The 16700-nt window shown below is 41.7% G+C and overlaps 1 protein-coding gene across 1 annotated transcript in view; it reads right to left on the bottom strand.

Annotated features, from left to right (window-relative positions):
* The window catches only part of LOC134095635 (uncharacterized), a 59068-nt gene that overhangs the window by 9272 nt on the left and 33096 nt on the right, over nt 1-16700 (bottom strand). Inside the window, exons 5-10 of the mRNA XM_062549275.1 lie at nt 12419-12522; nt 12138-12225; nt 6000-6103; nt 5675-5762; nt 4923-5020; nt 4673-4757 (exon numbers count right to left, since the gene is read on the bottom strand). Of these exons, the coding sequence (XP_062405259.1) occupies nt 4673-4757; nt 4923-5020; nt 5675-5762; nt 6000-6103; nt 12138-12225; nt 12419-12522 (567 nt within the window). The remainder of the gene's footprint in view (nt 1-4672; nt 4758-4922; nt 5021-5674; nt 5763-5999; nt 6104-12137; nt 12226-12418; nt 12523-16700) is intronic.

Genomic DNA, 16700 nt, shown 5'->3' with positions numbered 1-16700 from the left:
AATACACATTTTGTATGTTGTCATAAATGGCATATATTTTTGGCTATATTATACAGTATGCAGCACTCACTGACAGGTAAACAGTAGCAGTCGTAGGGCTAGGCATCCCTGAGAACTTACGTAAGAAGTAATCATAATCAACTTGAGGGAACATTGGTCTTAACATACTGTAGCTGTAGCTACAATACAAGCATTGACTACAAGCGTGTGACCAGAACTGAGCATTTATGTGAGTGATCAAGTTCTCTTCTGTGTTCTATTATTATGCTGCTCTTCTTCAGTTTTTTTCAAAAGCTCCTTCCAAGCATTCTGATGATATGGCACACATGTTAAATTATTAATGGGAGCTTTTTTCTGGTGTGCAAGTTATTTTTCAATACGTTTTATCCAACATTTATTTTGTCTCTGTAACCAGTATAGGCCTATGTTTGGGGATGTGCGTGTCCTTCCCCTATTTTATCACTTGATGGACCTGTTGAATATCCCTTGGATAATCAGGAGAAGTCCAGTGGAGAGCTGATGAAGGTGTCTTGATCCCAAAAGGGCAGAACTTCAAGCAGAGCATCTCGCAAATGAATTTCAAAACCAAATCTTCATTGTCGCTTCCAGTCATCTCTGTAGCTTCATAAAGAACTTAATAGACACATCAGTCCAGTGTGGCATCACATCTCAAGATGTTTGGAAGACATGGGAGTGAGTGATCAGAGAGCTCATCAAAGATGCCAGAGAGAGCAAGGGTAACCCATCAGTGCAGTGGCTGGGCTTGGTGAATTTGTATGGCTCCATACCACACAAGCTGTAACCATCTCAAAATGATCAAACATGACCCAGAGGAGCTGCGGCACAGGTGGCTGTAGCATCCGTAACACACTTGGGTCTAAGTTTCAACACACAGGGACCCGGGTTTGAATCTGACCCATACTCATTTCCCCATCCCACCCTATCTCTCTCTCACACACACTCGCTCCCTGTCACTCATGCTAGTGCTAAAGGTAAGGGATTTCACACAGCAGCCAATCCACAAACAAACCTATGTACCGTCAAAAACAAAAATCCACCAAATCAACCTTTGTGGGCAAAAACTCTACCAAAACAGCCTTCAAGAGCATTTCACTGGGGTTAACAAGCAGGCACCTTCCTTCATGGATCTTTCACAAGTGTTTCCCAAGTAGTCTGGGAGTGAGTCAGCCATAGCCATTGGTTTGCTTTTTCAGCAACCTCCAATAGCTGTTGAACAGCTCCTTTCACTGACTGTCCTCAAAAACCAAAATCTAGCATAAGTGTTGTGGCTGACTGCTAAAAAAGCCTCTAGCACCTATCTCCACTGGTCATACTGTATGTGTGCCATCATTGCCAGCCATTCTCTTGCCTCTTCTACCAGTTCTGCATACTTTGACACCTTCCTTTCAAAGGCTTCCTCAGTCACATTCCTCAAATACAAAACCATATCCTTGTCTCAAAACAGGGACAAAACACTGTGGAACTTGCAGTTGCCTTCCAACATCCACCAGGAGTTTCCAATCCCACGCTTTGCCCCATCAGTTGGAAAGCAGTTGGAAATGTAATTTTATTTACATATTTACATTATTTCAAATAAATAATAAATAGAAAACAGTCCTTAAATAATAATAGCTTATTTGAGTATTATTCATGCAGTTGCATTTTTTATCCACTAGGTGGTAGTAACAGACCAGGCATGAGCAGCAGTGCTAACAATTAAGGTTTTGCACCTGTCATGATGTCACATTACTGTTTGTTTACAACTGGAGTGGTAGGCTGGGCAGAGTTGCAGGCTAGCCTATTCATAGTTACAATACAAATATGACAAACGGTCGTTTTCCATTAGGTCCTCATAGTTGTGGAGGATGGTAAAGGTTAGCAGCAGTGAAGTGTTTTATTCTCAAGATGGCCTACGGTGTAGACTGTCTATGGAAACATACATGTACATGTACATGCCATACAACTATCTACAGTCATCCAAACATGGACTGTCAGAGATAGGCTATTAAGGGGAAAACTGCAACATTTAAACACAGAAAGAAGAATATATTTTTACCGGAACAGCAAAGAGATTCACACACCGTGCTTACTCACACAGTATGTGAATCTCAAAAGAATATTGGCGTCTCAAATCATACACCAACTCCATGCATTTAAACATAGCTTACTGGTGTTCTCTATTCCAAAGCGGCAGGATCCTGCCAACATGCCCCCGGCCAACTACCGTGGGTACCATAGCAGACAAACAGTTATTCTATCTTGCACAAGGGGCATGTCCATTCGGTCTAGGCACGTAGCACTCTCATTGGGTTTGTTTAGCCATCTCCTCCTACAGGACAAAAACATTGGCATCCCGCACAACATTGACCTGAGGTGTGGCCAATGAGTGGATATTTGTATCACCGAGTGATCATCCACACATACCTTGTTTGGCAGAGCCGAGATGATCATGAACGGGGGAAAGGTGTACAGGAGCATTTAAGGTGCTCCTGTACACCTGTACACAAACAGATCCAGCAGTTGTCCCGGTGAATTTTAGATCCACAGAAACTGGTGGATTCTGTTGATGTGAACAGGGCGACAGGTTGCGATTACAAATGCCTTTCACAACTTGAGGGTTCAGGCGCCATTTTGACTAGTGCAGGCAGCCCCTGCACAAGATCCAGTCATGTGCCAGTGCACCAGGGACGTATATTGCACATAGGTATGCACATGGCATGTCCGCCCACAATACAGTCTCCTTGTCAGAAGGAGAGCGTAAGCAGCCCTGCCTAATTGTTATATGCCACTGTCTCCACATTGTCTGTTTTAATCAGAACATGTCATAACCACAGTTGGGGTCAAAAATGTTCAGTGTGAAGAGCACTGTGTACAGCTCCAGGACATTGATGTGTAGGTGCCTCTGTGCACTCTTCCACACACCTCTGGCCATTCGGCCCTCATATACTGTAGGGCACCCCATCCATGTAGAGAGGTATCTGTGGAGGACACTACACGCCTGTGGCTCACCTGGCCCAATGACATGCCTGTGTGCAAGTGAGCAGGGGAGTGCCAGAAAACTGGTTCCATCCACCACTGCTTGACCACTGTGAGCCAACTGCATTTGGCAGGAAGGGTGAACACAGTGGCTGATGAGCCAGGCTTGCACATGGCCAGCAGGCCTAGTGGCACTGTGGCTGATGCAGCTGAGAGGAGGCTTAGTAGCCTCTGGCAGCTGTGCACACTGAATGTGCATCCCAGAAGGAACTGTAAAGGCAGAATCTACTCGGAGCTGAACTGTTTGCATCCATCGACTGATTATATCAAGCTCCCAAGGCCTTAATTATATCTTCTGCATACCTCCTCAGCCCTTCACCAGAGTCAGAGCTTGCTTAAAGATAAGTGTCCTACACATTATCATATATTGTATGTCTAGCTAGTTACTTTGACCTCATTGACCCTACAAATCATTGTTGCCTTTCTCTCTTCTCTCTCTCTCTCTCTCTCTCTCTCTCTCTCTCTGTGTGGAAGCCAGGAGCTGTGTGACCTAGAGCAGTGGGTCGGTGGTGGAACCCATTCCGTCAATGGTCCTTTCCTTTGTGCACATTTAGTAGTTTGCTTTCTTTTCTTTTTTTTGTATTTTGATTTTGCTGTGTTCACGTGTGGTGTGGCTTTGGACCCTTCCCCCTACTCGTCCGTTTTCCCTTTGCCGTGAAACTACAGCCCTGCTTCCCACACACCTAAATCTGAGTAATCTGTCTGGGCCCATGTGTCCCATGGTCTACTGTACATATTATCGCTGTGCATTACTGCTCATAACTGCTTGTGTTTTATGGAGTGACCACTCCACTGGTACCTTGTCAACCTCCCAATAAAAGTCTTTGTATATTTTTTGGAAAACACGTCTTCAGTTCTCTTGATGTATACGAATCTGTGTCTTTGACTGATTGACAGGAATCCTACTTTAAAACTAAACTTCTTGGGGCGCAATCCCCTAGATGTCGTCTAAAATCAATAACCCCTCAGCTCTACCACACATGCCACACATCTATCATGTCCATCCGAGGGCAGGATAGCATGACTGCCGGCTAGGCAGCACTGGAATCCATCAATCTTCTGAGTCTTCAGAATGTCATGCCGCCTTGAAAAAGGCTAATCGACAGGTTTGCTAGCTGAGAAGCTTGTGGGGGGACTAATGTCAAGTGATCAGTGAGCTTCTCCTTTCAGTGGGATCGGAGTTCTTTCTTTGCAATTTTGAAATTCTCAAGGCGCTGACGAATAAAAAGAGGAAGAATATTCCGTATACATAGCCCAATAGCTATTATAGCCATTACATATGCAAATATTCCTCCATGCAAGACCAGTGATAGGAAAAGGTTTCAGGTCAATGACATCACCTAAGGTGGACCAACTATAACTGCCCACCAGATCCTTGAAGGAGGAATTCAAGTAGACAATGGCCAGGAAAGTTTTGCTTTGCTAAGAGTTGAGAAATCCGAATAGGAGGAAGCGTGGAACGTTATGAAGATGTTGGGAAAACTTTCTTTATGGCACTTCAGGAGTTGTCTTTTAATGTCTTACTAAAACACTGAATTCACTTTAAAATCGAAGATACAAAATCATACTGTCATGCAATGAAGGGACTGGCATGTATCAGATTAGTTGTTGCATACATTCATCAGCACTTTCTAACCTTGAAGAGCAGAAATGTCTTGGACATAGTGCAATGGGAAAAGTCCCACTTTGTCATGATGTTTTCCTAGACTCCATTTATCATCCTAAGAAAATAGGAGAGTTAGTGATAAAGCTGACAAAAATGAAAACAATACCCAACTTTCCAGGAAATCATTTCTTCACAAGTTGGGCTTCACAATATACTTTGTTTACATTACAACTCTCTCATATTTGATATTATTAATAGGTTTACGAAGTGCATATTTTACCATTTGAAGAATCTCAATAGTCTCTCCAACAACTAGATCCAGTTCATAATCCTTCATGGCAGAGTATTCACATACCACTTGGCCTTTAATCACCTTTCCTGTACAGATACAAAACCAAAATAATGTAAAAATCAAAATGCCAACTAAGATCCCTTTTTCAAGCTCAAAGTTATGTAACAAGGTCTTTGACATTGAAGTTGCTTGATACATTTTTATGCTCTAAAACTGATGTGAAAAGAAGCTACATTGTCACTGGACATCACAGGAAACAATGACTGATAATGCTGCAAAAGCAGCAAAGGACATAGCCAAGATCTAGCAAATGAGCAGTAGACTGATAACTTTAATTTTAGTTCACTTTTAGTACTTTTCAAGAATGTGGGACAAAAAGAACCACATAAATGCATGGTTTACTGTTAGCTGTGCAAAATCGGAAGTTTGATTTTGTGGGAGGAACCATAGCACAATGGCAATGTCCACCACCTAAAACAGACCGAGCGCCTATTGGTTCATCAGCTTGCACGTTGGTTTGTGAGTGTTACAAGGCAACTATGCCACTTTGCATTGTGCCAAATAATCCTGAGGAATTCTAAAACCACTGTAAATTGCTGCCTCCTGTGTTTTTAAGTGTTGATATATATCGACAGGGTAATGAATCGATAATAAAAATTGTTGTATGCATTGTATATTTCTATGAATTCTATGCAAGGCCTCTGATATTTGGGAAAGTTGAAACTTCAGCTGAATCTTACCTTGGAGCGGGGAAATTTCTTGGACACAGACCAATGGAAAATATCCCATTTTATCATTACATTTTCCCTGACACCATTCACTGTCAATCTTCGAAGGAGGTAGAGGATGATGAACACAATATGAAACAAAAACACCTTAGTGAAAATAAAAGTGTATATTCTAGGAAATAATTTATTTACTTGTTTTACTTAACACTTTATTTAAGTGTTTAGTTTTACACGAAATGTTTATGTTTTCAAATGATATCAGTAGGCTAATTATGTTTGATTAATTTCACTGACAAATTTTGCTAACATTCAGTAAACAAAGTATATATTTGTTTACCTCTTCAAGAATCTCAATAGTCTCTCCAATGACTAGATCCATTTCATCATCATCCACTGCTGAGTATTCATGCAACACCTTGCTTTTAATCACCTTTCCAGTCTCTGGAAAACAGAGCAAAGCTTTTTTGTCAAGCCTATTTCAGGGTAATTGTGGCTAAGAAGACCACTACATCTCATGTGGGGTGTACTACAAACCTCGTTTAGTGTGTTAGCGATGTATGCTGTGCTCAAAGCCAGGGTATGCTGTGACACGAAAGTGGCTCTGTTTTAGCGTCGCTATATCACCATGGTAGGCTATCTTACGCTCGCAACTAAACCTGGTCGGGAGGAGGTTTTCAGTTAAGATTTCAGATTATGACCTATAACGCAAAGTATTTTGGGAATCCGCGGCACAAAACGTACGTTTTACTGACTTGAGGGAACAACGCAGTGCAGTGGTCGAAATGCTGTTTACCTGCTGTGTTCTAAAATTCAATAGAGTGGCATGAAGCTTATCTTTTATCGTTTTCCAGCGTGGAAGAATAATAGTAGCGTACATGTATCAGAGGTGACAAAAAGGCGAGGAATGGCATGGATAGCAGCAGGAGGCGCAAGATTATGTTCTGAGTTTTAACACTATTTTTTTCACACTAGTTTTCATTATTATCATGCCAGATAGACCCAGAACACTAGCCTGATACCAGCCCATATAAACTGGCCAAACATACCCATAATTATTTGTGTTTTGATGACGTTGCCGCCTAGTTGGTCAAGTGATCTCTATAAATCTGAGTGCTGCCTCCTAGCCCCTCCTTTGACAATGTCGTCATCATTTGCGGGCATTCCCGTAGACCTAGAAGCACACACGCATCGTAGGCCTACCGTAAGTGAAGCAATTCCCAAAGAGCTAACACATCTAATTAAAAGTCACCTGTCACATCACATGGTTTGCCTACTTGTAGTACAACACAACTTATACTTAATTTCCGGATTACTTCCGCGGCTTTTTTCCCATGCTTTGAACCCTGCGGTTTATACAACAGTGCGGCTAATCTGTGTGTTTTTACAGCTAACGGCCACTAGGGGGGCTTCTCAACCTATGGATATTATGGGTTACAGTCCAACACCTGCGGTTTATAGTCCAGGGGTGCGTTTCCCGATAACGATGGATAGACACTCTTACGAGGGTTTTCTACGATTCATCTTAAGATCGATCGTTAGGATTTGCCGACTGTTTCCCGAACATGCTCGTAGCGTGAACGCGCATGCACTGCTCTTAAAGGAGAATTCCGGTGTGAAATTGACCTTAACTGTACCGAAACATGTTGAGGAGTACTTACGTTTGATAAAGAGCCACCTTCGCTCACCCCCGTGCATTCCAAACTCCGCCGTTTTCAGCCGAGCTTGCAGTAGGCTTCAATCTATTAGATTGGGCAAAACGTACCCTATGCAGCTAAATCGCTATTTTTAAACCATTACAACGGTTCTAAGTAACTCCACACTGCATTGGTAGACTTCTGAGGGTCCTGACATTTAAAACGAGATACTGAGAACTTTGGAAATGCACAGGAAGTTTATTTTAAAAAAGACTGTTTACAAGCAGTACCTTCATAGAATCTCTCCACTGGGCGCCATCTTGTAATCAAGTCGCGATAAGCCGACTGACGAGCATGAACGAACAGGAAGGACAGGGGAACATATTGCAAAAGTAATTCCATAGGAAATATATAGTTATACTGTATACATTGGCATGATGAGTAACACAGCTCAAAATGTTTTCAATATGTCCCCCTGTCTTTCCTGTTCGTTTGTGCTCGTCAGTCGACTTATCGCGACTCACCACAAGATGGCGCCCAGCGGAGAGATTCTATGAAGGTACTGCTTGAATAAACAGTCTTTTTTAATAAACTTCCTGTGCACTTCCAAAGTTCTAAGTATCTCGTTTTAAATGTCAGGACCCTCAGAAGTCTACCAATGCAGTGTGGAGTTACTTGGAACCTTTTTAATGGTTTAAAAATAGCGATTTAGCTGCATAGGGTACGTTTTGCCCAATCTAATAGATTGAAGCCTACTGCAAGCTCGGCTGAAAACGGCGGAGTTTGGAAAGCACGGGGGTGAGCGAAGGTGGCTCTTTAACAAACGTAAGTACTCCTCAACATGTTTCGGTACAGTTAAGGTCAATTTCACACCGGAATTCTCCTTTAAGATGCTCTTAAGGGAGCTGTCCACGATAAAAGTTCTGAAATATCCCCTAATTTGATGGTGATGTCAGGTGACTGCACGTCACAGCTAAGCCACCGTCTGAACTTCGGATCTATACATTAATTAACATCAATACGAAAATAGAAAACCTTTGACATCTGCATGTAAGCATTCCAGTTAGCCTAGGCCATATACCACACGCATACATACTTTTTATTATTCAACATTAGATTGTTGCTCCGTTTTTATGTTTGTTGGAAGATATGTAACATAGGCTTCGGCTAGCTTACTCCTACATCGTTTATGCGAGTTCTTTGCTAACCTACTTGTGAGAGCACGGTGTGCTGCCTGTGCAATAATGTTTTGAGGTGTCACTTAGGCAGACGTTTGAATGAGGTTGATATGAAAATTAGGAAATGTGTAGGCTTAAATAACATAGCCTAGGCTTATATTTTGACGCAGCACAGACTATAGTCACATATTCCTTTCTCTGTTTCTACCTCATAAGCCTAATAAAAAATAGAAAAATAAAAGGCTACACAAAAAGATAATGGCAAACTTTTCTGGCAACGTCTCGTTTCATAGGCTATTCTTGTCCGGTTTTAGTAACATAATTATGTCCATTGAATGAATGCTATTTTGCACGCTAAAATCTGAATCATCACAAGTAAATACAATAAAGAATGGTAACGTAAGTTGGATCATTATATTCTTAGTTGTAATCCCCCTGCATATCCTGCTGGTGACTCCACTGAGGCATAGCGTTAAGGCGCTCTTAGTAACGAGAACTCTGGATCACTCGTAGATCTACGAGTGTTTTCACGATGCTCTTAAGCTACGATGGTTTCGGGAAACAGTCGGCAAACCTTAAGACGGTCGTAAGAGGGACTTTACGATCATCGTAGGCTTACGATGCTTTCGGGAAACGCACCCCAGTGCGGCTTGTTTATGGACACATTTGTTTTTTTCAATAAATTTCACTGGTGCAGCTTATATTCAGGTGCGGCTTATAGTCCGGAAATTACGGTATATTGAATGGTATGAATATATTTGACACAAAGTATGACAACAAACTAGTTGCCAAACTCTAATTTCACCCAGGGGGTAATTCTACTGAAAAGAAAGAAAGAAGTTCACATTGAGATTCTTCACAAGATTCACCCTATAATGTCAATAACCTACAGACTTGAGTGTTAAATGCTCCATTTATAAAGATGTGGACGAAACACTATTGCATATGTTCTTTCAGTGTGATAAGATAAAATAATGTCTCACTGACCTTAGTTATCATCTTTTTGTTCAAAGGGGTTCCTCTCCTTATTATCTCACTGCTAAAGATTTTGTTTTTACTATGAAACCACAAACTAATCGCCACTGACGCCACCTTGTAAAATGCTGCAGCCTAAATATTTTAGATAGGGTGGATGTATTTATAGTGAATTGCACAATATAGCAGATTGGACGCCGTTTTGGATTTTGAAATAATATTCTCTATATGTGACCATTCAAAGCGAAATCAGTCATTTTGCGCACAACGTTATTTTGAGAAAATCAACAATAACAAACTTCCGGGTTAAAATGTTGAATTTCACGTTTTCGCATAATTCGACTGTATACAGTCAACAGTTTCATATCGTGAACGCATTTCACGGAAAAACATACGTATTGACTGTTAAACCCGGCGAAGATTCAACACATTTGCTGTCATTCCCATTGTGCACGCGCCGCTTAAAAAGGTGATTTCTCCTCTTCTGGCATTTCATGACAGGAGAACCATGTCAACTTTGGATGCGGTTATCTTAGCGATAGTTTGTGTAATACCCTCAATATACATATCGTTGGAAAGCTTAGTTTATGGCCGTTCACGTGAGCACAATAACTTAATTTATTCAATTTTACCGAAACGACTAGTTCCGCTTTACAGGGTCACATATTGGGATTAATGGCAAACAGTTCTGCATTTGGCATCATTATTTTCATACAATTATACAGAATCTTTTCACTTTCAAGCATTCACCGCATCGGCTATTTTTTGCCAACACTCCTCCCTATTCTTATTTATTACAATGGTATTTCCCCATGCTGTGATCTGACTTTTATACTCCTCATAAGAGTTCTTTATGACTTATTCTACTGCTTGGTTGAATTTCCCATTGTCCTGCGTTATAAGGGGGTTCTACGATTCATCTTAAGATCGTTCGTTTGGTTTTTCCGACTTTTTCCCGAACATGCTCGTACCGTGCACTGCTCTTAAGGGGCTTAAATAACATATAGCATATAGCATATACAGTAACATATAGCCTAGGCTTAGATTTTGATGCAGCACAGACCAAAACCACAAGTTCCTTTCTCTGTTTTTACCTCAGGCCTAATAAAACACAACCTACAAAAGGCTACACAAAGATAATGGCAACTTGTTTGTAGCCTATTTTTGTCAGCTTTTAATCACATAATTATGTCAATTGAATGAATGCTATTTTTTATAAAGAATGGTAACTGAAGTTGGATAATTATATTCTTAGTTGTAATCCCCCTGCATATCCTGCTGGTGACTCCACTGAGGCATAGGCCTACTCGTCAAGACACTTTTAGTCAGTAACGAGAACTCTGGAGCAATCGTGAAAACACTTGGAGATCTATGATTGCTTTACGATAGTTTTCGAGAAACAGTCGGTAAATCTTACGACGTTCGTAAGAGGGACTTTACGACCAACTCAGACTTACGATGCTTTCGGGAAACGCACCCCTAGGATATGCCCACTTGACAATGGGAGAGACAGAACTAACGACTGGCTTTTGGCCGTAGCAACCATCCCTTTAGATTTAGAAATAGTAACGGCAGTTTGTCCTGTAAGTTGAGAACTTAGTTGAAATGTGTCTGGGGAAAGTAGTTCTACAACAACAAGACAGCTCTAGCGATAAAACATTTTAATCATAAACGGAAGTGAACACAACGCAAGTGGCAACAGTGGAATAAGCGGGATAATGGACTTAACGCCATTCGATTATACAAAGTTAATCCGCTTCGTCTTGGGGCATTTTATCATCTACGTGTATTAACTTTGTATAATTGAACTGAGTGTCGTCCATTATCCCTTACTTGTTCATGCTAGGTAAAATATACTAGCCTGACTCTCGCCAGACACTTGTAGTTCCGCCATGCTCCACCAGAGGCGTTTCGCTGAGCTCCACACAAGGGTCTGGACTCAAGGGCAATCCAAACTCCTTCCAGGGAGTAAATAATGATGAACCAATCAGGAGCGCCGAAGCGAGTGTTTGATTCAGACAACAATGGCGGCACGCAGTGAGGAGTCTTGTGCTGACATTGATTCTGCTATTTCAACCGTTTTGTCGAATCTATCGAGTATTCATTCTTTAAAAGATTAACAGAGAATGGTTTTGAAGACATTTATTGGTGGCAAGGATGTTTTTACTCTTCTTCCGACCGGGTTTGGCAACAGCTTGAAGAAGCCTAGCACGTCATTCAAGATAACAGGCTTATCAAAGTGGTTTATCAAATCAGATGCAAAGATGTTTTACAAGGACCCGCCTTCATAAATACATCTCCTATCGAGAAGTCCCAGATCCTTGTGTGAAGCCGACAGCGAACTACAGGATCTGGCGAGAGTCAGGTTAAAAATATACAGCTCTCGCTCGTGGATTCTCCATGTCGTAAAGGTGATTGAACTGTCGCTAAACGCCCCGTTTATGGGAATGTGCATTGAAACTAAAGCAGAAAACCAAATTGACTCGTGAGTGAGCTTCGTGATAGCCTACCACTCAAATCCTACCACTCAAATCTGATTGTGACTTTCCTATTTGTCGATCCAGGTTATGCAAAGAAAGCCTGGTTATGTTCAGCGAGGTTCGTAGTACACTCTACTGGTCTCAAAATGCCATTACAACAAGCAAGTTAGCCCCTGCCATTTGGGAAATATATCCAATGATAGCCTACCTTGGAAGCCAGACATTTCTTGTACATAGTTTGATTGCAAAAGGCCCACTTTGTCATTATTTTTCCCTAGGCACCATCCAGAATCATTCTAAGAAAGGGGGAGAGGATGTTATAAAGACAATGTGATACAGGAGAATAAAATTAATACAATTAGAGTCTGTCTTTCTTTATTACAGAGAAACATATTTTAGATAACTGTTTAAATATGAACAGTTTATAAAATTACATAATATATTAAGGCCATACATATTTTATCGCACACTTTACAACAGCATTTTTACCCTTTCAAGAATCTCAATTGTCTCTCCAACAACCAGATCCAGTTCACCATCCTCCATGGCTGAGTATTCATGCAACACCTTGCTTCTCCTCATCTTTTGATTTTCTAGATAACAAATGAAATACATCGGTAACACATTACATTAAGGTAGGCTACACATATTCACCATTAACTAACTGCTTACTAACAAGTATATTAGTAGCATATTGGCCCTTTATTAGTTATCATAAAGCACTCATTATTACATTATTCTACATGACCATATTCTACCATTACATAACTTATACTATTTATCAATCGTAAGTAAGAAAATTATACATGAACTAATATGTTTACTCAGAATGAGCCATAGGAACAGGACAAATAGCACAGAGAATAATACTCTACCCATGGAACAAACACAAAATTGCAAGTGTAAAGAGTGTCCAAACAACTTTAAAATAAGTATTTTATATTAGAATTAGTATTTACTGTATATTAGAATTCAGACGTCTTCCGGACAACTTTTGGTACCTTGGTTAGTTTCTCCATAAAATGGACAGTGTGACAGAAAGGCTGTGACTACAGCCAAATATACATCAGTACTTTCAGACATAGTACATGTAAACCAGAGGTTATATGGATTTTAAACAGTATGTCTGAATAACATGACCGGACATTTGGAACCCTGAACCGGCTCTTACACTACCCCCCTCCTAGTGTTACCCCCGGACATTATGTTAATGAGCTGTGTCTGTCAACAAAGCGAAGAACCTGCCGTTAAAATTCATGCCAAGTGCCACAGATTCACAGCATTTGCGTTAACATTAACGTTCGCTGCAATGTTGTATCATAAAGCTGCATTTAAGTTTGACTCCCTCTGCAATTACTTTGTTGTATGGAATAAAATAACACTGTATTTTCAAATACTTTATTTTGTTGTATGTTTGGTGAATGCTCTCTACCTTTAAGACATTTGGTGGAGAGTAATGACTTAATGCTAGGCTATTGGAGGTTAAGTGGGTGGCCCATATGAGGGACCCCTAGGTTAGGTGTCCTGTGTGAGGGAACCCCAGAGATGGGTGAGGCACTAGTTTGTGGGAAACCCTGGGATAGTATGGTTGGATGTGTGTGGATAGCCTGTGTGCACTGTGCATGTTTCCTGAAGGAGAGGGCAGTATGATGGGAGTGATGGTACTACCACGGCACAGGTTTGGTACCCCACAGACCTGAAGTTCAGTCTGGGTGGGGTTTTCTCTTTTTATCTCTATTTGAGGTGTGTCAAACCTCACATATGGGGTACCCCTCCCTGCGTATCTCTCAGAAGCACTCTCTCACTATCCCAGCCATGATTGGCTGGCCACGTCTGCTGTATCGTCTGCCGTATCATCATTCAAGGTAGCAACTTCACGCTCCAAGCAAGGATGGTCCGGTGAGATACCTCACTCATGCTATCAGAGAACCAGGGTTACGGTCGTAACCTTAAGTTCTCTTTCAAGCATTCATTCAGTGTCTCGCATATGGGATATGACCTTAGGAATGTATGCAGGATTCGGCGTAACGAGACTTTAGAATCTTCTAAAGTTTTCTAATAAAAATAAATAAAAATCGATAAAGAAGAAAAATGGTTAAAGGAGATAAAACAGCTTTGTTCATTCTTCACCTTTTCATTTGGTGTACTTCCATCAGTCCACTTTAATACAGAGCACTGTATGCTCACACAGTACAGTGTGTGAATCTCAAAAGGATATTGTCATCTCATATCAAACACCAACTCTATGCATTTAAATATACTGTAGTATTACTGGTGTTCTCTATTCCAAAGCGACATAGCAGACAAACAGTTATCTTGCACTCTCATTGGGCAGAGTTTGTTTAGCCATATCTCTTACTACAGGAAAAAAACATTGGCATCCCGCTCAACCTTGACCTGAGGTGTGGCCAAGGAGGGGATATTAATTTTGTATCACCGAGTGGTAATCCACACATACCTTGTTCGGCAGCGCCGAGGTGGTCATGAACTGGGGAAAGGCGTACAGGAACATTTAAGGTCACACAAACACATCCAGACCCAGCGGAAGGTTGTCCCTATGAATTCGAGAACCACAGTTTGCAGTGGGTGGATTCTGTTGATGTGAACAGGGCGACCTGTTGCGATTCCAAATGCCTATCATAACCTGAGGGTTCAGGCATAATTTTGACTGGTGCAGGCAGCCCCTGCACAAGATCCAGTCATGTGCCACTGCCAGTGCACTAGTGAAGTATATTGCACATAGTGACAACAGATGCATGTGTGCCCACAATACAGTCTCCTTGCCAGAAGGAGAATGAAAGCAACCCTGCCTATTGTTATATGCCAGTGTCACCACATTGTCTGTTTTGATCAGAACATGACAACCGGATAGTTGGGGGTAAAAATGTTTCAGTGTGAAGAGCACTGTGTACAGCTCCAGGACATTGATGTGTAGGTGCCTCTGTGCACTCTTCCACACACCGCTGGCCATTCGGCCCTCATATACTGTAGGGCACCCCATCCATGTAGAGAGGTATCTGTGGACACTACACGCCTGTGGCTCACCTGGCCCAATGGCATGCCTGTGTGCCAGTAAGCCAGAGGAGTACCAGAATGGTTCAATCCACCGCTGCTTGACCACTGTGAGCCAACTGCATTTGGCAGGAAGGGTGAACACAGGGCCAGATGTACTAAGACAGCGCTAATACCGAGTTTTCGTATGTGCAGAATGCGAACGCTGTGCTTTACTATATTGCGTGGAATTTACTAAGCTGTCACTTCATTACGTTAACTGCGTCCAACACCGCCCGTTCCCGCCCCCTGTACAACGCCAATTGCGCTGTGCGGAGCTGAACGACAAGCGCAGTTGAATATTGCAACATTAAAAATAATCAAAGTTTAGCGATCATACATGATACAAAGAAATGTCAACAAGCAGCGACAGACAGAGTAGGCCTAGTAGTTCTACTAATCCACTAAAAAAAAAAAATACTTGAACTATTTACTACACGTAGACCAGGGCTATGACTTAAAATAGAGTCTAACAGATTGAGAAGGGCTATGTCTTGAAAGAGACAATACGATATTACAGAGGCAAACGAAAGTTAAGGTTGCTTTTGACATAGTACAATGAAGAAAACTGATGCTCTGAATACTGATTCAGCTGTCTGTAAACGTTTTTCTAAGAGAAGCAGTCAACCGCAATTTGGATTACACCTGCTTTTAGCAGGCGGAAGTTTTTCGACGCAAAATAGACGTGCGCTGTTTTCATACATATGGCGGAATACTTAATCGATCGCTAATAGCACCTCTCCTCCCCTGTACTTGCGCGTTACACCCATTTTCAGCTGATCCGCCCAGGAATTAATATGCATGACACGGAAAAACGCAAATAGCCATTCTCAGCTCCTACGGCAGGCAGTCTGCGCGTTTCGGCCTGTTAATACATATCCTCCCCATGTTTTTACGCGCACGCTACGCCTGAAATAGGCGCAAAACGTTAGTACATCTGGCCCACAGTGGCTGATGAGCCAGGCTTGCACATGGCCAGCAGGCCTAGTGGCACTGTGGCTGATGCAGCTGAGAGGAGACTTAGTAGCCTCTGGCAGCTGTGCACACTGAATGTGCATCCCAGAAGGAACTGGGCAGAATCTACTCGGAGAATGATTACATCCAGCTAAATGGGCAATGAAATTATCTGCCTGGGTGACCAAAAGGCAAGTCACACCACAACTTCCGAACTTGAACTGTTTGCATCCATCGACTGATTAAATCAAGCTCCCAAGCCCTTAATTGTATCTCCTGCATCCTTTGATCATCTGGCTCAGCCCTTCACAGTCACAGAGAGCATCAAGATGAGTGAAATTTGAAGTATGCATTTTAATGAAATGTATTCATGCTTGTTCCTTGCTATGTGAGCAGCAGTCTGAACATGGTTTCATTACAATCTGAAATATGTTCCATAGTTTTATAGCTCAACTAGCCCTATGTGATCTCTGCTGGGCCTTGATAAATGAGGGTAGAATGATATCTTAGACTTAGGGCATGAAGGGATTGGCCAGAGACAAATGCATAGGGATAGGTTTCAGGTCCGGATGTATCGATGTACCATGAATTGGCACACTGGATGGCACATGGTCTTTGTGTCAACGTGAATGTTGACTGACTATGTGTCAACTGAAAAGATGACAGTCACTGACATGCAATCTAGATACAAACAAGAAACTCCAGAGGGTTGGCTTTCATTTGACACCAAGATTATGCTTCTACTCTAAGCTACTTTGGGGTAAAA

This window comes from Sardina pilchardus, chromosome 11 (genome assembly GCF_963854185.1).
Source record: "Sardina pilchardus chromosome 11, fSarPil1.1, whole genome shotgun sequence".
In the NCBI taxonomy this organism is placed as follows: Eukaryota; Metazoa; Chordata; class Actinopteri; order Clupeiformes; family Clupeidae; genus Sardina; species Sardina pilchardus.
This window is presented reverse-complemented; position numbering and strand designations above follow the sequence as displayed.